Source organism: Cebidichthys violaceus, unplaced genomic scaffold (assembly GCF_023349555.1).
Source record: "Cebidichthys violaceus isolate CVI_PGR_0920_01 unplaced genomic scaffold, fCebVio1.0.p SCAF_3, whole genome shotgun sequence".
NCBI lineage: Eukaryota > Metazoa > Chordata > Actinopteri > Perciformes > Stichaeidae > Cebidichthys > Cebidichthys violaceus.
Genome location: NW_027176483.1, coordinates 3,183,341 through 3,207,643, shown reverse-complemented (window position 1 = coordinate 3,207,643; position 24,303 = coordinate 3,183,341). Strand labels below are relative to the sequence as shown.

The window sequence follows — 24,303 nt, the reverse complement described above, 5'->3', positions numbered from 1 at the left end:
GACCCCTGTTCCTTTATCAGCTGCTTCACCTCATTGCTCCAGAACGACAGACCTGTTTGGCGTGGGTAGAGAGGGAGATGAGGAGGACATTGGAAAGAAACAGAACTGGGAAGTATGGTGAAATCGGTCATTTGGACGGAACCGGCTACTCTGTGCTCAGACGCGGTTTCAGCGTCAGTAATCACAGTGTCGGACACTTGACATTCATACACCTGAAGTTCACAATGAACACGCGATAACAAAATGATACTAAAAAGATGTTTGTCCGTCGTCGGCTGATGAAAGATCTTCGGCTGCGCGGCAGTGAATCGGTTTTGAGGGAAACGAGGCGACTCCTTCGCAACTAATCCGCTAACAAATTACTAAAGCGATCCGCCCAACAGAGATAAAGCGGAACGGAAAACATCCCAAAGTTTAAGCTTTTTTATTTATTTATTTATTTTGCTACATGAAGCTGGACTCGGACCAGTCGCCTCGCTGCCTGGTGGAGAACGCCGTTGGTTTCCGGCGTCGCTCTTGACGGGCTGGATTGACCGCGAGCGACCGTGGATCTCTCTGGATGTAAGGCCTTGACCCTAGCGGGGGGGGGGGGGGGGGGGGCGCCGGGGTCGGGGTGCAGAGGAAAAGACGGAGACAGGCATGATAAAAGCCAAACCCCCCACCCATCCTCCCTCCTGCCCTCCCTCCAGCTCTTTCCTCCCTTTTAAGTCTGGCTGTGGACGTCACAATGCCAGATCATCTCTCCACCCCGGGGCAGGCCAGGAGGCCACAGCGGGAGAGATGGAGGAGGAGGTTTTCCTCCTCTACTACTTTTACACCACAGTCAACCTGCGGCCGATTGTTTTTAATATCCATAACGATAAAGAAAAAAATGTCATCTTTCGATAAGTTCAAACCTTTTTTTGGCTCTATGAAACCTTCAGGAAAATACAAATGTAGTGAAGTAGGTTATACTCACATATTGAAGGAGGAAAGTTTATTTATGTATGTGCTGTTATGGCCATAATCCTCTTGATGATAAAAAAAACTAAAACAAATGTGTGATCGCTTACTGCTGAGGCTTCTTGTCCAGAAACATGACAGACTTCCAGACGTCACTGCGGTGATGTCGCTGTGTTGCCAGATCTCAACAACATTAGTGAGTCCATGTCATTCTCACTGATAGAAACAACTGCAACAACTATGAAAACAATGATACGGTTGGAATAAAAATCAGTCCGAATTGAGTCATCAGTCATCAGGTCTGAAGCTCCGGTCTGTGCAGATGTTCGTGTCGGACTGAGACAACTTTTCACCAGAGTTGGTGATTGTTGGAATATCGCAAACTAAGATGGTTTTGATGAGTTTCGTCTTGTTTCTGTCGAGTGTTTTTTCACAATGACCAGCGAGGTCAGACAACTGTTTGGGTCAATGGAGTCTTGTAGCTTTAAAGCGTCTAACAGCTGTTTCTTTTCACATCTAACTCGGTGAATTAAGAGTTTATTTCGACCCAACCACAGTTGGTGATCGTTGGAACGTTTTGATGAGTTTTAGATAGAGAGAGAGAGAGAGAGAGAGAGAGAGAGAGAGAGAGAGAGAGAGAGAGAGAGAGAGAGAGAGAGAGAGAGAGAGAGAGAGAGATACTTTATTCATCCCCAGGGGGAATAAAGTAATAATCCTCAGGAGTTTTGTGCGCTTGCACCTCAAATCTTACCTCTTATATCTCTCCCGTTGTGTTGTGCCGGCCTGTTTCGTGTCGCCACTGGACCCAGCGGGTAACTGCAGTTTCTGAGGGCAAGACGGACGGAGGGATCTAGCAGAGAGAGAGAGAGAGAGAGAGAGAGAGAGAGAGAGAGAGAGAGAGAGAGAGAGAGAGAGAGAGAGAGAGAGAGAGAGAGAGAGAGAGAGAGAGAGAGTCAAAGAAGGACAAGGCAGGCCTAAAACCAGAAGCAGAGAACCAGGACCAAAACATTCTGAAACATTTAGAACAGAGCTCTGGTTCCGCTGTGGAAGATGCCATTAGGAGTTAGCGCAGACATAGACCTGTGTGTGTCGGCGGAGCAAGATGACAAGAGCCCCCCCCCCCCCCTGCCCTTGGACTCATGCATTCGCAATTGTGATCAAAGAGCAGCCTGCCTCTACAAGACGGTGGCATGATAATCGTGGCGAAGGAACTACTGTTCCTCGGCGCAGAGCGGAGGTGAGGTCACCTTTTCACCGCAGACGCAGCCGACCGCTACAATGGAGTCGGAATGAAAGTCATCGCGGGACGACTTGTCAAGAGGTTTCCTGGCAGTCTTTATTTCCTTTGCGGGCTTTTAAAGAAGGCCCAATAGGAGGCGACGGGGCCCGGCTCCTGCTGTCCGTTACGGCTCGTTAACATACGCGGGGCGGAAAGGTTTCGCCGCTGAAGCGCGGCTGAAAGACGAAGATGAAAAGAGGCCAAAAAAATCAAGTGTTTTATTTTTTTTTTTTCTTCCACCCACTTTTAGAAAATGGATTTATGTCCTGACAGCAGTTCCTTCCATATTGTGAGGGAGATTTGGTGTTAAAATATAAGGGATGAGGAGACAGGAAGACGCATTGGTTCAGGTGTAGAAGGCTGACAGAACTCATTATCACCAGAAAAAGAAAAGAGGTGGTTCTGTTGTTTAGCCTACCCTCATTGATACGAATGAGGTGGACAAAATAACAGAAACTAAACTTTTGCCAAGTGTACCTTTATGAACTGAGTGTGTATTCACATCACTCACCTTTACGTTTCATCTGCCGATGCGTCTTCGACTTCATATTCTGAGCTCTCTTGAGCATCAGAAGAGCTGTGTGGCTGTCGGTGAAGCCCCTGGAGACAACGAGGACACGCAATGAAAACACACACACACTTACAGAAGACACAGCGTACGATGGGACGAGGATTTACCATTCTTCCAGAATCTTTTCGGACCTTTCAGAGAGGCCGCTGAGCACTGACGTCGCAGCGGGAGACGTGCTGCTGACGTCATTGAAAGTCCTTAAAAAGGAGATCATAATGTGCAGAAATTCAGAAACATGACCACACGTATTTATCAACCGTCATATTGATATGGCACCTGTTGAAAACAGAACAAAAAGGGGGATCTGCTCAGAAAGCGTCTTCTTGTGTTTGCAGTATAACGACGGTCTCCTATTGGCTACTGAGCCCACTGGTACAGTGAGGCGTTTCGCTTCAAGGCTACGTTATCGTGTTTTAAACGTGGACATAAGCTGCTTCTCAAAGTCAAAGGGTGCTTCCTTGGTGGGGCAGGTCCTCTCTGCCGGTCGCTGGCCTCTTTGCTTGTGGGATTATTAATTGTAGATCCGATATGAGCGAAGATTCAGCAGCTGGATTGCTGGAAGTTCTCGCCTCAAATGATCAAGAAAGCGTACCGTTTGATGTGAGATGACTAGAAGTGTACTAACGTGTTTTCCTTGCTTCCAAATCGGGGGACAGGAATTGCATGTGGTGGTTTTGGGAGCGTGGAGGATACGCAGGACTCGGTCCTTGGTAGAATTCCAAAGTTCCCCAATATTGGAACGGTCCTTTTCCGGCGGGATTCGATGACTTATCGTCCTTTTTAAATTCAGCCGTTTAAGGATTCTTCCTTGACTTTAGAAACTCATATTTTAGTCACGAGTTTTCATGATTTTCATTGTCAGGAGATCATTTTATATCTAGTTTCAACATAACTGTAGTGTGGTTGATTTTGTGTAAATACTATCCGTTTCTTATTGTGTTGCTCATGTTGTTCAACTCTATTTATCTCACTTTAACACAAACATAAGGAGCCCAGTTAAGATCTCCCTGGGTTAACACCTTCAGTGTATCCACCAACTTACTGTGACTTTGATTTTCTACCGCGTACACACAATCAAATGACAGACTAAGCTCATAATGAAGTGGGTTGGTCTACCTGTTGGAGGTCTCTGGGGGAACTCTCTGTCCAGCAGAGTCCACCTGTTCTCCGGGCAGCCAGGCCCGCTTCGGCCTCCATACGGGCGCTGATGGGAGGACGTGCTGGGAGGCTTCAGGAACGCGCCCGGGAGGCTGAAACACATACATGAATCAGTGTCAGCAATAACTTATGAGTATTTCTTTAATAGCTTGTTTTTCATATATATATATATATATATATATATATATATATATATATATATATATATATAGCTGCCAAAGAGTTTGTCATTTACTGGAGCGGTTGTTTACTTTTAGATTTAAAATGTTAACATCTGCCAGAGTAAAAGCTGAATCCTCATTTGAGACGTGTTCAGAAGGCTGTAATGCTGGAGCTCCAAATGGAAAAGTTTAATCTCCGTCTGGACTAACATACAGTCCTCAGTATATTTTGAATACATGTAAAAATGAAATATAGTGGATAATGTCCACTCAAATTCGTGCGAGTTTTCTTTTCAGGTATTTGGCTCACGCAGGTTTTTTTACGCTCATATTGTAAGTCTAACTAACAGCTTAATATCTCTGCAGATCCCGTTTTTTCTCTTTGTGGAAGCGCCGAGTTGTTCATCTCTCGCCTTTGATGTGTACCTCAGCGTCAACGCAGCGAGGCCGGGCCACGACGCCAGCTGCGCCCCATCAGCCGGCTTAGACCGGCCACCGTGATGTACAGCGCTGAGCACGCTCCAAAGAAAAGATCCAACGAGAGGTAAATGAAGGGGGGGGGGGGGGGGGGCGGGACGACAGTCTGCCAGCGTGAAAAATGACATCTGCTGATGCAGAGCAACCTTCAGCCCCTCCAGGAAATAATCTTGTTTTTCGAGAGAGTAAATTTAAAGATCAATCAGGTGAGAGTGAGACAAATCCTGGAGGGGGCGATAACCGAGATGAGAAAAGGGACAGGGCAAGGAAATAACTCTCCCCACTGACATCACACGGGGGGGGGGGGGGCTGCTGGTGTTTCCCAAAACCCACTTCCACTACATTACCACCGTGTTAAGAGAATGAAGCGATGCCCCGTTTCCTTACCTTCAGAGACGGTGGCTGCTCTGATGCAGGGTAACGTCTGGGAGGCAAGTCCTCAGAAAAGGACAATGTCCAGGGTTTCTCCAGCGCTGCCTTTGTGAAATAAAAAAAACATATTCTATATAGCTTATAATAGCTTGGGTCCATGTTTACTTCCCGTCAGTGTTTTAAGTGTTGTGGATAGCAACAGGTGAGGAAGAACAAAGCATATCATACAACATAATAATGTACCGTATATGTCAGTGTCAAGAACAAGTTAAAGTGATTTGTGTACAGTATATGGTTTTGTGTGTGTGTGTGTGTGTGTGTGTGTGTGTGTGTGTGTGTGTGTGTGTGTGTGTGTGTACGTGCAAGTTAGTGCATTATTGTGTGTCTTTGTCTGCGTCTGTGCAGGTTTTTGTGTGTGTGTGTGCGTGTGTGTGTGTGTGTGTGTGTGTGTGTGTGTGTGTGTGTGTGTGTGTGTGTCTCCGTATATGTTTTTGCACATGTGCGCGTGTGCAGGATTGTGTGGGTGTGTGTGGAAACAATGTTGGGTCAGCATACTTGTGCATCATTTATAGATTTGTGGATCGTCCTCCGTGCGGGTTTGCGCGTCGAGTTAAGGAATCGCTGGACCGCGAACGTGGCGCATACCTCATCAAAGACGAATTCATCCAGGTCCAGCTCCTCCAAGGCATCATCGTCGTCGTCCTCCTCCTCCTCCTCCTCCTCTCCGGCGGCGGCGGCGGCGGGGGGGAGGCACGTGACGGCGGCCGGAGCAGATGCGAGCCTCCTCCTCAGAGCGGAGCCCCTCCACAACGCCTGGAGGTACCCGGAGAAGAAGCCCCATGAATCACGGAGGCAAACGTAAATATTGCGCGTTATCCCATTAGAGAGATAAAACATGTTAACCTCTCTTTTTAATTGCCGAGTGTTCTGCTGTCTGAACTCTGCGTGACTCCGCAGCTCCGAGACAAATGGAGCTCCAGCGCGCCTCTAAATCCTCCGATTCCCAGCGGGCTGCGGGGGGCACACTCCACTTCAAGTCGGGTTGGAGCAGGAATCCTAGAACTCTTACTGCCGCACTTCTTTTTGGAATCTGATTAATCACTCCGTATCCCAACCCCCCCCCCCCCCCCCCCTCAACCTTCTCCCTTAGAGAGCCCTAAAGGACTCATCAAACACTGTGTGTGTTGAGAGGGGATCGGGGGAGAAGTGTTGAGCGGCGTGTTTTTTCAGAACGGCAGCTCTATATATATATATATATATATATATACACACACACAGAGGATTAGCCGAATAAGCCTCCGTTGGCATGTATGAGGTCTGAAGATGGACGCTCAACGGTGGAAATGGACATTTTCAGAACCTGTTGCTGCAGTGTTGGGGGACAGAGACAACGCTCTACAGTTTGTGTCTGTGAAACCCATCTGGGTTGGCAGTCTCTGTCCTCTCACACTCGTAGGAATGCGCAAGTTACGTTCTCTGCTCCATCTGGACTATTGTTTCCTAACGAAGTACGAACAGGTAATGGCGTCTTTTCAAAATAGGTATCAGAGGGAAACCGGTTTAGGTGGAAGATGCAAAAAAGCTCTGTAATGTCGGACAGAACTTCGACGGTTTTACCTGGATGACAGTCGCTGCATAATCCGGTCCAACCACGCTCCCGTTAACGTAGGAAGGTCCTGACTCTGGCCTTCCTCCTCCTCCTCCTCTTCCTCCTCCTCCTCCTCTTCCTCCCCCCTTCTCGGCCGTGGAGAGGCTGCTGATGTTCCCACATTTCTGTCTATATTTCTTCCACAGCTGCTGAATCACGACTGCTGCTGTGCTGCTCCAAAAAGGACACACACACACACACACACACACACACACACACACACACACACACACACACACACACACACACACACACACACACACACACACACACACACACACACACACACACACACACACACACACGTGAAGTGAGGGCTACACATGATGTCATAGCACCTTCGTCTTTCAAGAGACGTGAATTTATTTCCGAGCAGACATCTGGAGAGCAGCGCTCGGGGGAGTTCCAGCCTGTCCAGAGCCACCCCTCATATCAAAGATCTATCGTCCTCCCGCAGATAGTGCGCCGTTAATGATGGAGCTGCGTGTTAAAATGAGTAAGATGTTCGACATCTCGTGCCGTAAATCACGCCGAGGAGAGGAGGCTCCGGATGACGCCGAATGCTCCGCAGCAGAAACTAATAAAACGCCACGCTGCTATAAAAAGAATTATACAGAATCAAATTGAAGTCAGCGGTGGTCCACTTGGCTTTCATTTACGATCAATCTCACCGGGGAGATCTGTTGTCGACGGCGTCTTTGTTGGATGCAACCGATGCACAGAAGTTGACACCGTAGGCCTTGTTTCACAGCAGACCGTTGGACCCATCATTGTGGGAAAGTAACACTGATGACACCAACGGTTGCCCTGTGACATTCAGCCAGCATGCAGGGTAGTCATTGGGATCCGCAGAGAGGGTGAGCGTCGCAATTCTGTCAATTATTGAAAAGATCTCAACTAAAAAAAAGACCATAAACGAAAGGTTTATGTTCTGGTGACTCACTTTTGAAGGTCCAGGTCTGGATTGTTGGACACAGGTGCCACTTGAAGACCGGAGGAAGTTGTTTTCGTCTTCGTTGCTGAGGAGCGAACGCCACCGGAGACGGCTCCGCTAACCGTCGGTGCCGTCTTTGGACCGACGGGGTCGAACGGGTCGCGTTGACGCTCCGCGGCGGACCCCTCCTCTGAAGTCCAGTAGCTTCTTCTGTGCGGAAGAAGTGGTGGAACTTGTCCAGCGGACTCCATTTCTGTGCGCTCAGAACGCTCCTCAGAACGCTCCTCAGAACGCTCCTCAGAACGCTCCTCAGAACGGTTACCGTCCACTTCTTCAGGTGCTGCTCGGCCCGCGGCGGTGTCACCGCGTTCATGGGCAAGTCTCTGGTCCTTAGCCAGCTGCAGGACCTCAGTGAGGTGGCGGCAGGAGGTCGTCACGGCATCCAGGGAGGACGAGGCACCGCTGTGAACATTCGCACGTAAAAACACACCGTTTCAGGTCAGGATACTCACTCTTTTTGCAATGTCAGCACTAGTGAGCATTAGTGAACTAAACCTTTTCACCACGGCTGCACAAACACACTAGATGTATATTAGAAGCAGCAGTTTTCCTGTTTAAAAGGATGTTTTAAGTAGATTTGGACTTAATTTATGTTCCTCTGTGGTTGCTTTGATTCGGTTTATTGGGAGGAGTAATAATATAAGTAAATTATCTCAGCGCTGTGGGTCATCGGATCTGAGAAAACAACTTAAATCCTGTGTGAGGTGGATTCTGCATCACCCTGCCTACAGTGCAAAGAAAAACGTTTTTCTGAAAACAACATATTTTTGGATTTTCATTAAGAAAATCTTAATAGCTATGATAAAGAAACTACACAAGCAGTATTTTTTGCCTATACCGGATTATTTATTTCTTTAAAAAAAAACAAACAGTGGCATTATGAATTTCAACCATTCAAAACACATGACTGTCAGATTCCTTTAGTCTGTTTCAGACTGTTATCTATCCCTTCCTCTGCACAGAAAAATGTAATTAATAAATGAATAGAACATCAGATTTTGGTGATATTTAGTCTTCATTCTTGACCAGTTCATCCGAGGTAAGGTGAATGAACTGTGTGTGTGTGTGTGTGTGTGTGTGTGTGTGTGTGTGTGTGAGTAGCCTGCCTGCTCTGTGTGTGTGCCCTAATTCCATATAATGTCTCTTTCATTGAGGGGGGATAAACAGACTACAAAGCCACCTCAATGGAAACTTAATTAATCTATTAGCAAAAGCCGGGCTCTCCTGCTCCCCGAGGGGTCAGAGACGCTTCAGCGCCCGGCCGGGTCTGGAGGGCCAGTATAGCCTTAGGTAGCGCAGCGTCTTCTCCACAAAGACCCGGCTCTCTTCGTTCTCAGTGGGACAAGAGAGAGGGCGGTCGGGAGGTCCGAGAGGACTGTGACCCCACCGACCCCCCCCCCCCCCGACCCGACCCCCCCGCCCCTACCTGCTGGTTCACTGCAGGGTCACCGTCGACATCTTTTAAAAATGCTTCAGTTTTAATATAAGTTTGGGAAATAGGACACATAGAAAACAAGCAAAATCCCCATTGGTTACTTGTCTTCTCAGTTATATTTCAGGACATTTAGGGAGCATTCGCCTCGGCTCATATCTGCCAAAAAACTGAATTCTGTTCTACTGCATTAAGCTCGGTAGCAGGAGCAGAATACTGGAGAACACGGAACATTAGAAGTAGTGAGAAACAGCAAGACATCTCTTCTGTTAAAACCCTCACATAACGGTTTTTATGGATTCCTCTATCATCTCTTGGACGCAGAAACACTTTTTATTACAGACCTCTATGTTTGTGTTAGGAGAAGGAGATTTTCATGGCCCAAATTTCTAAAAAAGTCCATTGTAGGTATCAAAATAGAGGCATTCTGTAAGGACCAGAGGATTGAGCCTCCACTCAGCACCCTGTTGTGAAATGTTGTGAAACCGTACCCCTGGTAAACCCCATGGTTCCCCCACCTCACGGTCACCAGCGGGCCCGGCGTGTGGCACTACCTCTCACCTCCCCTGAACCCCCGTCAGACACAAGGTCAGGCCAAGGGGTTAAATGGCTGCGTTGGTCCTCGCAAAGCCAGCAGAATGGCTCATTGTCCAGAGGCCAGGGGTGTGTGGGGGTAGAGGGCACACACAGTGAGGGGTGAAGCCGAGGGAGCGCCACGCTAAACCCCCCCCCCCCCCCCCCGAGCCATAGGAGTCCTCGGTGTGACCCGCCGCCGCCGCCCCCCCCCCCCCCCCCCCGTTTCATCTCTTGTGCTGTGTAATTTGGAAGGGGTCACGAAGATAAGCAGAAAGTCGACCAGTCGTTTCAAGCGCTGGTGGTCCGTCTCGCACGGGAGCGTCGATGTGTGTCAAGAGGCCGGGGACACCGAAGGACTTGTGAAAATAGATGGACGTTGTCTTTAGGCCTCGCTGCGCCCGCCGCGTGTCAGACATAACAAGAAGACGGCTGACATTCCTGACTGCTTCGTGTCAGTCCGACACAAGATGAAACGTGTAATGCGACCTCTTGTAAACAGGTTGGCAGGGATTTATACGGTCTTATCCGGGTTCCTCATCCAAAATTTGACTCTGGTTGGCCGTTTGATTTCATATTTGTGTTATAATTCCCTTTATGGTTCCACGCTTTCCTGTTCAGTACTTCTTTTTCTCTCTTTTTCTTAAAAGTACCATCGAACGCAGAGTACTGATAAATAAACAAGAGTATTTTTTGTTCCAGAAAAACTTTAGATTTTCTGGTAATTTTCTGGATTTTGGGGTAATTTGCCACGTTGTTATAGATAAAAAGGGAAAGATAGCATGCTATCCGCTAACTACAATACATTACCCTTCTTCTATTGGGACACCTTGAAGACAAATTTGAATGAACAAATCACAAATTAGTTGAGCCTTCCCCCTCCTTCCATCTCATGAGCAGCTTCAGAAATCAGCTCTGTGGGCTTCTCAGTTCAGAACATATCAACAGTAAATTTTAAAGTGAAATTCGCTCTTCCACACACGAGCAGGCAGTCGGCCCGTCTCTTACCCGAGCTCCCCGCTGTGCTGCCGCTGTAAATCCAGAGTCTGCCGAAGCTGAGCCTGACAGAACTTCAGGAAGCTGCTCGAGGCCGGGCCGACCCGCCGAGCGGCGGGGGCCGTTAGAAAAGAGCCATCGACGGCCCTCAGGCCCGGCACTGCTCTCTGCAGAGCGGACCTGAAAACACCAGAGCAAACTGGATCAGAGGTTGTTATGGTCACGTTTAGATTAATTTATTTTAGTTACTATAATATCAATAAAAACGTCTTATAGTACAAGCAGTCTACTTAAATGGAAAAACACAATTCTCAGCCAAGAATTGTATATTTTAAATATTTTTATATTCATTTACATTCTAATGTATTTAAGTAACACAAAAAAACGATGTGATTTTGAACACATTTCTTTTTTTAAATAAAATAAAAAATAAAACCATAATATATTTGCAGCAGATCTGAACAAAACCACAGAATTAATTTTTTTAAAATGTGGCCACAAACAAAGCTTTTCTAATATATTTAAATTCACAGAGAAGGAATAAGACAATAATCTTTTATACCAAAGGGTGTCATTGAAAACCCATATTTCTATCTGTATAGCTCAAATGTTAGAGCGATTCTCTAACACCGAAGGGTTGAAGCGGTCGTCCTGTTTCGTTTGTTTCGGGTCACTCATCGTCGGTGGTGTTCTCTACGCTGCACATTTGGGTCAGCTCTGGATAAGAACTCTTCCGTACGTTTAGGTAGCGCTCAGCCTTTTGGAAAGTGGAGGGCTGCGAGTCTGGGGGGGGGGAGAGGTAACTGCCGCCTGAGGCTAAGGATGTCCGAGCAGAAGGAATCCCAACTATCTGCCAGAGAAACAGGACTCAGAGCATCCACTGGTGGGGAGGCCAAATGTGGTCTGTGTTCACTGGGAAAATGTGGAGCTGGAAACTCTACAGGACACCAGGGAACAGCTACAGTAAAAACCCGTAGAACAGTACAAGCCTTCAGGCTACAAAGTCCATTTCTTTTTTAAACATTTTGTGTTTTTCAAAACCGATTCCCAGAGCACCATTACTTCTTGTCTATGAAACATGTTTCATTTCACCAGCTCATAGCTTCATTTTGTGAATATTTGAGCACTTCTTATTTATTGTATTTCTTTACATGTGGATCTCGAGACGCCTATATTAGATTTTTTAAGGGTATTTAAAAACACGGCTCCATTTTACTGTAATGATCATTGGTTCACAACAGTCTATGCACTAAACCTACCGACGGTGCAACCGATAAAGACGAAGCATCATATCCAGTGAGGAAAAGGACGGATGGAGTAAACGCGGTGCCCTTCTGATTCCGATTTGGATCATAAACCCTTTTCTTCAGACCCTTGCGGAGCATTTAAACCCGTAACAAATGGTTCATGCTGCACTCTGATAGCATGCGGAGCTTTTCCCCCGTCCCCCCGTCCCCCGCTGCCACCCTGAGACAAACACAAGGACGGAATCTGCGCGCTGTCAGAGGGAGACGTATTTTGATGCGGCCCTCTTGGTCCCTCCGACACAGATCGGGGGGGGGGGGATTGGATTCCTACCCTTCGGGCATGTCGTCTGGCTTGGCCGTCTTCAAATGAAGCTCCGAAACCCAAATAGGACCTGTTGACGGTCACATGAGCTCATTGAGGTGGGGAATGTAATTCAATTTGGGAATGCACGCCACTTAAAGACACACTTGGGAGGACGCAGAGCAGACCCACGTACAAATAATTGGATGCCATCGATGTTTTACGGTAATTGGGGAGTTTTCGGAAAGACGACTCTCTCCTCTGCTGCGGCGACTCTCTGCACCACACACTCAAAAGTGTTCATTATCTTCTCGATGCAAACTGTGTATTCATAAAGGTCGAACAAATAAATTAAGGAGCCTCACAATTAAGATGCTATGGATTCCTTGCAGCTATATCTACACTGACTATACTTCGACCTGATCCTTTCCCAAAAAAAATGAATATAAATTCCATCGTCCTTTCGGAGGGCAGCACTGCTCACATTCCTTCATCCTAATTCTCCAGCCTCGTATATGAGCACAAGGCCGTATTTCATTCAGTGAAGACTTCCTCCGACCAGCGTGCTCTTTAGAGTGGCCCCGATTAAATCGGGGCCACGATGTTTTTCGTCTCTTCCGCGTCTCTCCCGGATCAGGGGCGGCCAAACACGGGGAGCGTAATTCTCAGCGCTTGCCTCTTTGTGCTTTAGTTTAGCCGGTGTTATCGCTGGCTCGGGATGAAAGGGGCCGGGAGGGGGGGGGAGGAGGTGTGCGTGTGGAAATACAGAGGGTTAATTCCACTGTTGGCATTGGAGGTTAAGTAAAGTTCAATGAAATATTAAGGCTCAGTTAAGGCTTAAGAAAATGAAAAATGTCCACAAGTAACCCGTGTTTTCAGGATGTTTTTTGGACAGAGAATAACCCGAGAAGCACGAAAATAAAAGCAGAAATGTGACGTTCAAACTGACGACGTTATTGAACCTGCACAGCGCTCCACCCATATATGTGTCGTGCTCAATAAAAAAACAAAACAAAAAGGCAGGAATGTTTTTGTCATGTGCAACTGACATTCTCAGTTAAGATATCATGTAATCATTTCTAAAATCGAAACTTTCGGGGCAAGCGAAGTATAGTTTTTCATATTTTGCCGTTCCTAAATGGGCGTGAGCAGCTCTGAGGAGCTAAACAACTTTGCGGAGCTGCAACAGCTGACATCACGGCTCGTGACGAGCGGTCATTGCATATTTTTCATATAAACTCACTGCAACCGTCCTAACTGTGGGTGAAATATCCAGGCACGATAAGTGAATGAGCAAATTGACACTGAAAAGGTAATTGATTTTTCTGTTGTATCAATATTTTGGTGAATTACGAGCACTTAGCGCGGCGTACGTAAGCACAGATGTCGGTGGCGCGTCGCGGTAATCTAATAGCGGACGCGGATCACAGCGCTAATCCCGGGGAAGTGGACAGGAAGGCCTGCATTCTGCTGGAATGTTTAGACTACCTGAGCCAGGAGACGGAATGTGTGATAAAGAAATGCTGGCTTTTTCGCTGGTATGTTCCTTTGAACGTTCCATCACGGCGAGCGACGTTTCGGAGCAAAAGGAAGCAGAAATTGACACTTGTGGCCAAAGAATTTCTAGGAAGAACTGCGGAAATTCCTAATAACACTATCTTGATTTGAAACTGTCTGGTGGGTACTGCAGAGGAGAAGGTGCTATAAAAAGGTGAACAGAAAATCTGGAGAGTGCACGTTCAAAATAGCTTAATCCAACAGCACCGCTTGATTCGTCTCACAAGCAGATGCGTCCACATCCCAAAACAATGAATTTAGTCCACCATCGTCCTTACCTCCCACCACCCGGCCGTCGCCTTACCTCCCACCACCCGGCCATCGCCTTACCTCCCCACCACCCGGCCATCGCCTTACCTCCCACCACCCAACCATCGCCTTACCTCCCCACCACCCAGCCATCGCCTTACCTCCCCACCACCCGGCCATCGCCTTACCTCCCCACCACCCAGCCATCGCCTTACCTCCCCACCACCCGGCCATCGCCTTACCTCCCACCACCCGGCCATCGCCTTACCTCCCCACCACTCGGCCATCGCCTTACCTCCCCACCACCCGGCCATCGCCCTTACCTCCCCACCACCCGGCCATCGCCTTACCTCCCACCACCCGGCCATCGCCTTACCTCCCCACCACTCGGCCATCGCCTTACCTCCCCACCACCCGGCCATCGCCCTTACCTCCCCACCACCCGGCCATCGCCCTTACCTCCCACCACCCGGCCATCGCCCTTACCTCCCACCACCCGGCCATCGCCTTACCTCCCACCACCCGGCCATCGCCCTTACCTCCCACCACCCGGCCATCGCCTTACCTCCCACCACCCGGCCATCGCCCTTACCTCCCACCACCCGGCCATCGCCTTACCTCCCACCACCCGGCCATCGCCCTTACCTCCCACCACCCGGCCATCGCCTTACCTCCCACCACCCGGCCATCGCCCTTACCTCCCACCACCCGGCCATCGCCCTTACCTCCCCACCACCCGGCCATCGCCCTTACCTCCCACCACCCGGCAATCGCCTTACCTCCCCACCACCCGGCCATCGCCCTTACCTCCCACCACCCGGCCATCGCCTTACCTCCCACCACCCGGCCATCGCCCTTACCTCCCACCACCCGGCCATCGCCCTTACCTCCCCACCACCCGGCCATCGCCCTTACCTCCCACCACCCGGCAATCGCCCTTACCTCCCCACCACCCGGCCATCGTCATTACCTCCCACCACCCGGCAATCGTCCTTACCTCCCACCACCCGGCCATCGTCCTTACCTCCCCACCACCCGGCAATCGCCTTACCTCCCCACCACCCGGCCATCGCCTTACCTCCCCACCACCAGGCCATCGCTTTACCTCCCACCACCCGGCCATCGCTTTACCTCCCCACCACCAGGCCATTGCCTTACCCCCCCACCACACAACCATCGCCTTACCTCCAGCCACTCTCCTGCTGAAGAGGATTCCCGGTGAGGTGGACCTCTCGCAGGAATACACACCCCTCCAGACTCTCACACACGTTCTGGAGCTCTGAGGGAGAAGCGGGGGAAAACCACTTGTCAGTGTCTATTTTTCAGACTATTCTTCACTTTCACCGGTGTCTCTTCTAGTTATGCAGAGTTACGTAGAACGGGTGAATTAAATGGAGATGTGTTCCACAGACCTGTGAACTAATGCATCTTATTTCCATGGAGTCATATACTCCGCATGGACAGCCAGCATAGAGCCAATTTGAATGCAGCAGCATTATATAAAATAGATGGGTGCCTAAAAGGTTTTGGCGCATGTAAATTTATAGCCGTTGTAACTGAAAGTAAGTGAAATCAATCTGGGGCTGTGTGGGAGTACGGGACTGGAAAAGCTGAAACAACACAGGTTTTTAATTTGCCCGCATTACATGCACAGTAGAGGTACGTATGCCTTTACGACGAGGAAATGGGATTTATATGGTGCGTTTAATCGAGACAATCTGTTACCTGACATGCAGTTAAATCGAAGATCCAGATTTGCAAGGGACACAGCATCAGACATGGGGGGCAGCTGGGTAATCCTAGGACACAGAGAAGAAAAAAAAAATGATAGCCATCTTTGAAAGCTACATGTTACATCTGAAGCTAATATTCATGTTTCTGATATTATGTGACCAGCTGCATGAGTCACTCAAAGCTTTTCACATCACTTTACAAAGAAAGCAAAAACCAAACTTGCAGCATGTGTTACTTTCTCCTTTGTGCTTCTACATACAGGCCTTATGCAAAGACAGGTATCAAGTAGGACTGAAGCTGATGAAACCGTCCAGACTGACAGAGTTGTTCATGGTTCCCCTTCAGGTAAACACTGTTAGCGCTGTTAGCACCGTTAGCTTTTAGCTGCTGACACGTTAAAGCCTCCCTCCCGAATGGTCTGCTCCGATTGGCTTGTGAGAAAAAAAATTTGGCACACCTTCGCAAAGGTAATGTAGATTTCAAACTGTGGGCGGTAAATTGTAATGAGCCTGCATGGGATATAGGAAGGGGAGTCAAATCTGAGCCATGGTGTACTGTATATGTACGTGTCTATGTGTGGGTGAGGGAGGGAGGGAAAGGAAGATATTCTACTGTTTATAGTATTAAAAGAAAAATTTTAAAAAGAAAGAAAAGACTGGAGGAATCAACCTGTTCTGGGACACGGACAGATGTTGCATGAGGGGGAGCCAGCAAGCAGCGAGGCCCTGCAGGGAGGAGATGCTGTTGTCGTCTAGGTGCAGCTCTCTGAGGAGGACCTGGTTGCTCAGACCGGGGGGCTGATGGGAAAAGAAACGGGGTGAAGCTGTCAGTTAACACCGGCCACACCGTGGGGTTACGCTAACGTTCTGCTGCTGCTGCTGCTGCTGGTCCAGCGACGGCTGAATGACCCTCTCCATCAACGTCAGCTGTTTTAGTCCTGCTGTGTTTACGGCCATTAGCCCCGCCGCGATCAAGGGGTGCCTCGCGAAATACTCAAGTGATAAACATTATCATGCCAACTATTTAGCATGTTTTCTTTGCCTCAATCAATCAATTAGCAGCGAGTCACTCTCCCAAAGAAAGAGGACATTTTAACTAGCGTAGCTGTAATGTAACTAATACCATCAAGGGCCCTGGTATGGTGCGATCTGACTCTCTTGCATCTCTCTTTTAGTTCAAATGTCCAACAAATACATAAAAAAAATGAATTAAAGACTTTCAGGTTCATCTTTATTTAAGAGGCAAATGTGCTGTTAGAGTATCTTATGTTGGAAAATGGAACGTAATCATGCTATGTGGCAGATTTTCTATATCTTCTTGAATTTTAGGTGGGATAAAATGTCTGTTAAAATGCTGGTTTTAATTTGTAGAGTCAGTGTGTTTTGACAAAAAGCAGCTGTTCAAGGTTCAAGTTGTTCCGAGTGCTCTCTCATCCAGTTGTTGATTTGAATAAGTATAACCTTGTATGTATTCGTGACACTTTTGAGCTTTTATTTTGAAGGTTTGACACACGTAACATTTTTATAAATAATTTTTTAAATCACATCAATCAACCTGTCAGCATTTTCATTTTTGGGTTAGTGATTACAAACGCAATAACGGGAACGTTGTGTTCTCTTTTTGTCTCTGCATTGTGATAAGAACATTAAAAATAATAAAAAGTAACATTTCTGACATTGAAAGGTGTGATTAAAAAAATTATTTAAAAAGAAAATCTGTTATGTGTGAATAAGAATAAGTTTAAAAGTGTATATTTTGATGGTTTGACACATCATTTTCTTTTATCACACCTGTCCCTGTTACATTAAATTGCATTTTTGTGATAAAAAAAACTATAAATTAAATATTGCATTCTAATTTTGTTTCTGCATCTTGATGAGAAAAATGAAAAATATAGTAGTTACTAGCAGTAAGTAGTAATTAACGAATGCTAATTACGTCTCTATATACACATTATTGAACTCCCAACAGAGTGATCTGCGCCTTAATTCAAATGCATCCCGTTGCGTTACGAGCCTCTCGCTCTCCGTCGACGGCACCGAGCACTGACATCAGAACCAGAGCTTTTCCGGCGGTGGGTTTTCTCACCTCGGTGAGGCCGTTGGCTCTCAGGTCCAGCGTGTGGAGCAGAGCGCTGTTCTCCAGACCCTCCACGCTCGCCAGGTGGTTGTGCGAGCAGCTCAGGTGCACCAGAGTGGAGACGTCCCTCAGCCCTTTGGTGCTGATCAGCTGGTTGTGGTCCACTGACAACCTCTGCAGTCTCCTCGTGGACTTCAGATCAGCTAGGGATGAGTTAAAGAAGATGAGAGGGTACAACACAGGGTCTGCACATGAGCTGTAAACAAAGCTACGATAATGAGTTTTAGAGGTGAGCCACAACTAGATGTTACGGTAGCTGAATATACAATTCACTGCGATTAACCTCTTGCCTGGCTAATATCTATGTATGGCTTCAGCTTCAGGGCTCAAGTTGACTTCAGTCAATAAATCACTCTTCAAATGGCTCTTGTTGTCAAGAGAACGGAGGCTGAAAAGGAGAGAGATGCTGCCCTCTGGTGGAGTATTAACAACTTGCAGATGTGACACGATCCCATTATGACAACGATCTGTTTTTCTGTTATTTTGTATTTTTAAGACAAATATTCTAAAACATTAAAGTTAATGTTTCAGAAGGCGTTTGAGGACTTTTTTTTTTTTTTTCCTAGTTCTCACCAATGCGGGTGATGGAGTTGTGCGAGAGGTCCAAAACGTCCAAATTGTCGGCGCCGGTCAAACCGTGGATGGACGTCAGCTTGTTGTGGCCGAGGTGAAGAACCCGTAAGCCGCTCATGTTCTCACAGTCGATAAATGAGATGTCGTTTTCCTGCGACACAATAAGGCTGTGTTGGTCTTTATTTTCAGAATAAAAAGATATTATAATCTAATAACCAAGATCTGCAACATCCAACAGCACAAAATAGAAGGAAGTAAAGATACTTAATGTGGCATTAAGACAATAAACTGATTTCACATCGACTTAATATCCACCTGGACATCGACGTAGCAGAGCTGTGGTAACCGGTTGATGCCTTCCAGGGATCGGAGGCCGCAGCGTCTGAGGGTGAGGGACCGGAGTTGGGAACACCGAGCGAGAGTGGATAAGCCACGGCCGGGCAAGTCCTCCAGGGTCACCGTGGTCACCTGGAAGAGAGAGGCGGAGCAGCTTCAGGGTGGGAGGAGTTTCAAAGGACAGTTTAGATGCTTCAGTGCCGTTTCAGACAGTTTTCCACCGTTCTGACATGTCAGCGTTCAAAACGACTCCACCCTTCATAAATGTCTGCATCGTGTCTCACCTCTTGCAGGGATTTCCAGCCCGTGGACCGAAGCAGAGAGTCCGGGCAGAGAGGGGGCAGACCGGCGGACCCGGCGGCCCCCCTCGGCCCCCTGCGACTCCGGGCGGATCCCCTCTGCTTGCTCCCGCTCTGGAGGGAGAGTTTGGACCAGGGCACGCAGTCCTTCACCCAGGCCAGCCTCTTCTCCTCCACGTGGTCAAGGAGGCACACGGAGGAGAGGACAGATGCGGGCCTCGCTGCTCGATCCTCGTAGTCCACGGTCGTCTCCGTGGAGATCTGACCGATGCTCTCCTCCGGGTCACGATGTTGTGGTTGGACTTCGGTACTGGCGCGACTAGTTGTAGACTCGCTGTGTAAAGGACCAGGTCTTGAGGAAGTCCTGTTATTTTCTGATTTCTCCTGCGGCTCATGCGTCTTCTCTTTTGTTTTGCTCTCATGTTCAATATTTCTGTTGTCCACTTCATACCTTTTATAGTCCTCCTCTTCTTCCTTCAGCTTTATTTTTTCCTCTGATTTTCGGTTACCCTCTTCCTCCCGCCTCTTCCTCCGTTCTTCCTCTCTCCTCTTCTCATCCTCTTCGATGGGTCTTGGTTCTTCTTTAGTTTTTCTATCTTCCCCTTCCTTTTTTCTCCCCCCTTCTGTCAACTCCTCCTTCTCCTTCACAGCTTTTGTTTCCTTCTCCCTCTTCCTTGCTTCCTCCTTCTCCTCCCTCCTTGTCCTATCGTTTTCTTCCTTCTTTCTGCTCTCCTTAAGTTTTGCTTCTTCGTCTACATTTCCATGTTCTCTTTCATCCCTCTTCCTCATCTCTTCATGCATCTTTTTCAGAGCCTCCTCCTCTTCTTTCTTTTTCCTCATCTCCTCCTGCTTCTTCCTCTCCTCAATCTCCTTAGTAATTCTCACCTCTTCCTCTACTCTCGTATTTTCCTCTTCCCTCTTTTTTTTCTCCTCCTCCTTCTGTCTTATATCTTCCTCCATTTTTCTCTTTTCTTTCTCCACCTTCTTCTCTGCCTCTTCTTCTATCTTTTTTCTTTCCTCCTCCCTTTTCCTCTTCTCCTCCTCTTCCTTCTTTTTCCTCTCTTCTTCCTCCTTCATCCTTCTCATCTCATCCTCCAGCTTCTTCTTTTCCATCTCTATCTTGTTTCTCTCCTCTTCTCTCTTCCTCTTTTCCCCCCTCTCCACTCTCATCTTTTCCTCCTCCTCACCTTTCCTCTCCTCCTCTTTTTTAAGTTTCATCTCCTCCATTTTCCTCTCTTCCTCTTTCTTCCTCCTCATCTCTTCCTCCATTCTTTTCCTCTCTGTCTCTATCTTGATTTTCTCCTCTTCCCTTGTCCTCTTGTCCTCCTCATCCTTCCTCCTCTCTTCCTCTTTCTTCCTCCTCACCTCTTCCTCCATTCTTTTCCTCTCTGCCTCTATCTCGATTTTCTCCTCTTCTCTCATCCTCTTGTCCTCCTCATCCTTCCTCCTCTCTTCCTCTTTCTTCCTCCTCACCTCTTCCTCCATTCTTTTCCTCTCTGCCTCTATCTTGATTTTCTCCTTTTCCCTCGTCCTCTTGTCCTCCTCATCCTTCCTCCTCTCTTCCTCTTTCTTCCTCCTCACCTCTTCCTCCATTCTTTTCCTCTCTGCCTCTATCTTGACTTTCTCCTCTTCTCTCATCCTCTTGTCCTCCTCATCCTTCCTCCTCTCTTCCTCTTTCTTCCTCCTCACCTCTTCCTCCATTCTTTTCCTCTCTGCCTCTATCTTGACTTTCTCCTCTTCCCTCGTCCTCTTGTCCTCCTCATCCTTCCTCCTCTCTTCCTCTTTCTTCCTCCTCACCTCTTCCTCCATTCTTTTCCTCTCTGCCTCTATCTTGATTTTCTCCTCTTCCCTCGTCCTCTTGTCCTCCTCATCCTTCCTCCTCTCTTCCTCTTTCTTCCTCCTCACCTCTTCCTCCATTCTTTTCCTCTCTGCCTCTATCTTGACTTTCTCCTCTTCTCTCATCCTCTTGTCCTCCTCATCCTTCCTCCTCTCTTCCTCTTTCTTCCTCCTCACCTCTTCCTCCATTCTTTTCCTCTCTGCCTGAATCTTGATTTTCTCCTCTTCCCTCTTCCTCTTGTCCTCCTCATCCTTCCTCCTCCTCTGCTCCTCTTCCCTCATCCTCCTCTCCTCCTCCACTTGTCTCTGTAAATTGCTGATCAGTTCCTAAATGGTAAAGATATTCACCAGAGTTACAACAAAGCAGATAAATCAATCAACTTAAACCCCTAATAATATGGAACTATGACTCCTAAGTGTAGATATTAATAATCTGGTATTTGAGGTCAGTGACCCTTAAATATCTCAAAAGGAGCGCATGTTTTTCCACATCCTCTCACTGCTGCTGAGATAGTGATGAATTACGATTATTAAATAAGTCCCAGCGGTTGATTAACATCTCCATCAGGGAGCGTGGGTACACTCAGTGGTGTGTCGGCAGGTTGAACATCTGGAGAAAACAGCAACAAGGAGATTCAGGCCTACCTGCTGGAGCTGCAACTCCTGTTCAAGCTTCTCCTGAGCTCTCTTCCCCATCAACTCAAGTTCCTCCTGATGGAGCTGGACACACCGTGAGGAAGAAGTAAACGTGACGATGGTTTCCATTCTGACACTTTCTATCTTCTTGTCTTTACTGAAGTCCCCAGAGGGAACGTTTGTCTACATCTGCTGTATTAATGAACGACCGTGACAAGCGGAGTAAAGGAAGTCCAGACGGACTCACCTTCTCTGCCTCCGTCACCTTCTTCAGCTCCGTCTGGAAGTCTCTTTCTATTCGTCTCTTCTGCTCCTCCGTTTTCATCCCTTCACAGAGTCCAGACGCACGATGCTCCTCGCTCTCCTCATGTTCGCCTGTGACCAACACCAACATGGAGCTTCATTAGGAGTTCTGTCAGCGAGGAGGAGAACCACACACAACTCTATATTGTATCTCATAGTATTTAGTTTTTCTATCATATTTGTATTGTTTCTTTTTCAGATATGTATAGTTAAAATGCTTCTCTTCTTTATGTTCTAAACGTTTGCCGTTCTTTGCCTGCATTTTTTTATTTCCTCTTCATGTTTAATTTATGCAACAAACACAGAAAGATTCCTTCTAAGTGAACAACCTGCTTCTGATTCTGGAAACAAATTGCGTCATAAATAATGCATTAAGAAATAAAAAACCGTACAATCTCACATGCATGACTGGGGCAGGAATATAATGACATTGTGTCAAAATTAGACCGGTGGTTTCAGCTGTTATAGTCAAATTCAAAATGATGATTTCAGAAGTTTAGCTGGATCATTTCCACCAGCTCAAACACTGTTTTTAAAAAAAAAAAATTATATCAAACAAGTTGTCAAAAAGCCTCATTACATCACAGTTTTGAGAAATTAAAAACATGGAAGTCTGTTCTCTGTTCAACAAGTGTGATTCTGTTCATCTTCATCATTACTCTTGCCTCACTAAAGTCATTTATGAGAAAAGTAAATAAGTCAACGGTGACCTCTTGTGGCCAGCTGTTGTACTACTACCAGACCTTCAGCAACGATCAACATAAACGATGAAAACACAAACGGAGGAGAAAAAGACGTCATTTAGAAAAACAGTTTACTACAATATTTAACATGTGATGACTTTGTTTGTTCATGTTGAGACACATTGTCCCCTCTCATGGACACTATACGTCACTCTATGTGTTACATTAACACACATATTTGGGTCTTTATCTCTGTACATTGCATATTATTTTTTATAATTCGTACTGTGAACTATTGGGCATTTTTCTGCACAAAAGTACCACTGCTAAAAACTGCACAACTCTTTGATTTGAAGTATTTTTCTCATATTTTTACTGTAATTTGCATCTATTCTACATTTACAAGTCTTGATTTTCACAATACTTTTTAATTTTAATTTTATATTTTATGTTATGCGCCAAATAATACACCAAAGCAACAAAAAAAAAAGGTTTTAGATTGATTTTAGGTTTTAGCATCAAAACAATAATGTTTTTTAATGAATCTCGCTTTTTATTAACAAGTAAATTAGCGAGAGTTTCAGTGGATGCTCTGTTGAAGTTGCAGCTGTGGGGGGGGTCTACGCTGCACCTGTTTCTACACATGCGCCGTACCTTCATTGCCGGGACGCGCCGACGCACTGCGAGGCAGAAGCGCGTCCGCCTCTGCGGGTGCACGAGGGAGGCGGGCGTGAGCGGAAGCGTTGCACTCACAGACGACCTACATCGGGCCAAAGAGCAGAGCTTCAGAGTGCAGTCCGCCGCAGCTAACAGCAGGAGGCTGGAGACCAGATACCGTACAGAGAGACGTCTACCCGCTCGTTCCGTTTCTCACCGTGTCCTCGTCGAGCTCACGCGCCAAGTTCACCGGGTCCTCGCTGCGATGCGATGCGGTGAAGTCTGGGGATCCGGTTCACAGAAAGAAAAAGAAAAAACACACACACACACACACATTCATCATCATGGGAAGCAGGCACAGCCACGGCATCATTCCGAAGGTCTCTTACATTGTAAATATTTTAGAAACACAGAGCGGTGGACTGATAAGTAACGTGTCGTACCGTCGAGGTCCTCCAGGATGAGCTTCTCACAGACGGCTGCTCTGCTTCTGGAGGCTTCAAAGTAGCTGAGCAGAGATTGGGGAATATCCTCCGAGTCCTGAAAGTTGGTTTGTGTTAGTCGTAGTGGTAACGAGTAACAGCATAAAGAGTCATTTCAGGCATAAGACCTGCAGGTATAGGGTCTGTTGATGGACTCCCATATTGTTCATAATGCATGTCTTTTATCCTGTTTAGCCTCCTCACTTTTGTGTGTGTGTGTGTGTGTGTGTGTGTGTGTGTGTGTGTGTGTGTGTGTGTGTGTGTGTGTGTGTGTGTGTGTGTGTGTGTTTTAAAATAACGGCTTCCAAGATTAATTTCCTGCAATGCATTTATACAAATAAATGCTGAATTTGTAAAGAATTCTCACTGAAACACAGAACCAATACCTGAACATAAAACACAATAAAACACATAAAACATACACAACAGCCTATGCCTGTTTATGGGGTATGATTTACATTTTGTTTGATATTTATTATCATTATCATCTACCCAAGATCCTCCTCCTCCTCGGTGTTTTGGTTCGTTTTGTACATAAATAAGTGAAGTTTAAAGAAACAAAGTAGGGTTTATATGTTGTACCTTGTCATTGGCAAGTAGCTTCATCTAAGTGCTAAAAATAAATACTACATGTAGTATTTAGATACTAAATACTGTAGTATTTAGTA

The 24,303-nt window shown here is 46.9% G+C and overlaps 1 protein-coding gene across 1 annotated transcript in view; it reads right to left on the bottom strand.

The window, feature by feature from the left end:
* lrriq1 (leucine-rich repeats and IQ motif containing 1) overlaps positions 1-23,212 on the bottom strand; it is a 31,111-nt gene extending 7,899 nt beyond the window's left edge. The window contains 19 exon segments of the mRNA XM_068724046.1: positions 1,694-1,792; positions 2,733-2,821; positions 2,900-2,989; positions 3,909-4,042; positions 4,976-5,065; positions 5,606-5,773; positions 6,578-6,779; positions 7,552-8,004; positions 10,616-10,783; positions 15,143-15,236; positions 15,683-15,756; positions 16,361-16,488; positions 17,780-17,973; positions 18,404-18,554; positions 18,719-18,871; positions 19,024-21,201; positions 21,520-21,594; positions 21,758-21,885; positions 23,151-23,212. Coding sequence (XP_068580147.1) covers positions 1,694-1,792; positions 2,733-2,821; positions 2,900-2,989; positions 3,909-4,042; positions 4,976-5,065; positions 5,606-5,773; positions 6,578-6,779; positions 7,552-8,004; positions 10,616-10,783; positions 15,143-15,236; positions 15,683-15,756; positions 16,361-16,488; positions 17,780-17,973; positions 18,404-18,554; positions 18,719-18,871; positions 19,024-21,201; positions 21,520-21,594; positions 21,758-21,835 — 4,618 coding nt within the window. The 5' untranslated portion in view covers positions 21,836-21,885; positions 23,151-23,212.
* Between the last annotated feature and the right edge of the window lie 1,091 nt (positions 23,213-24,303).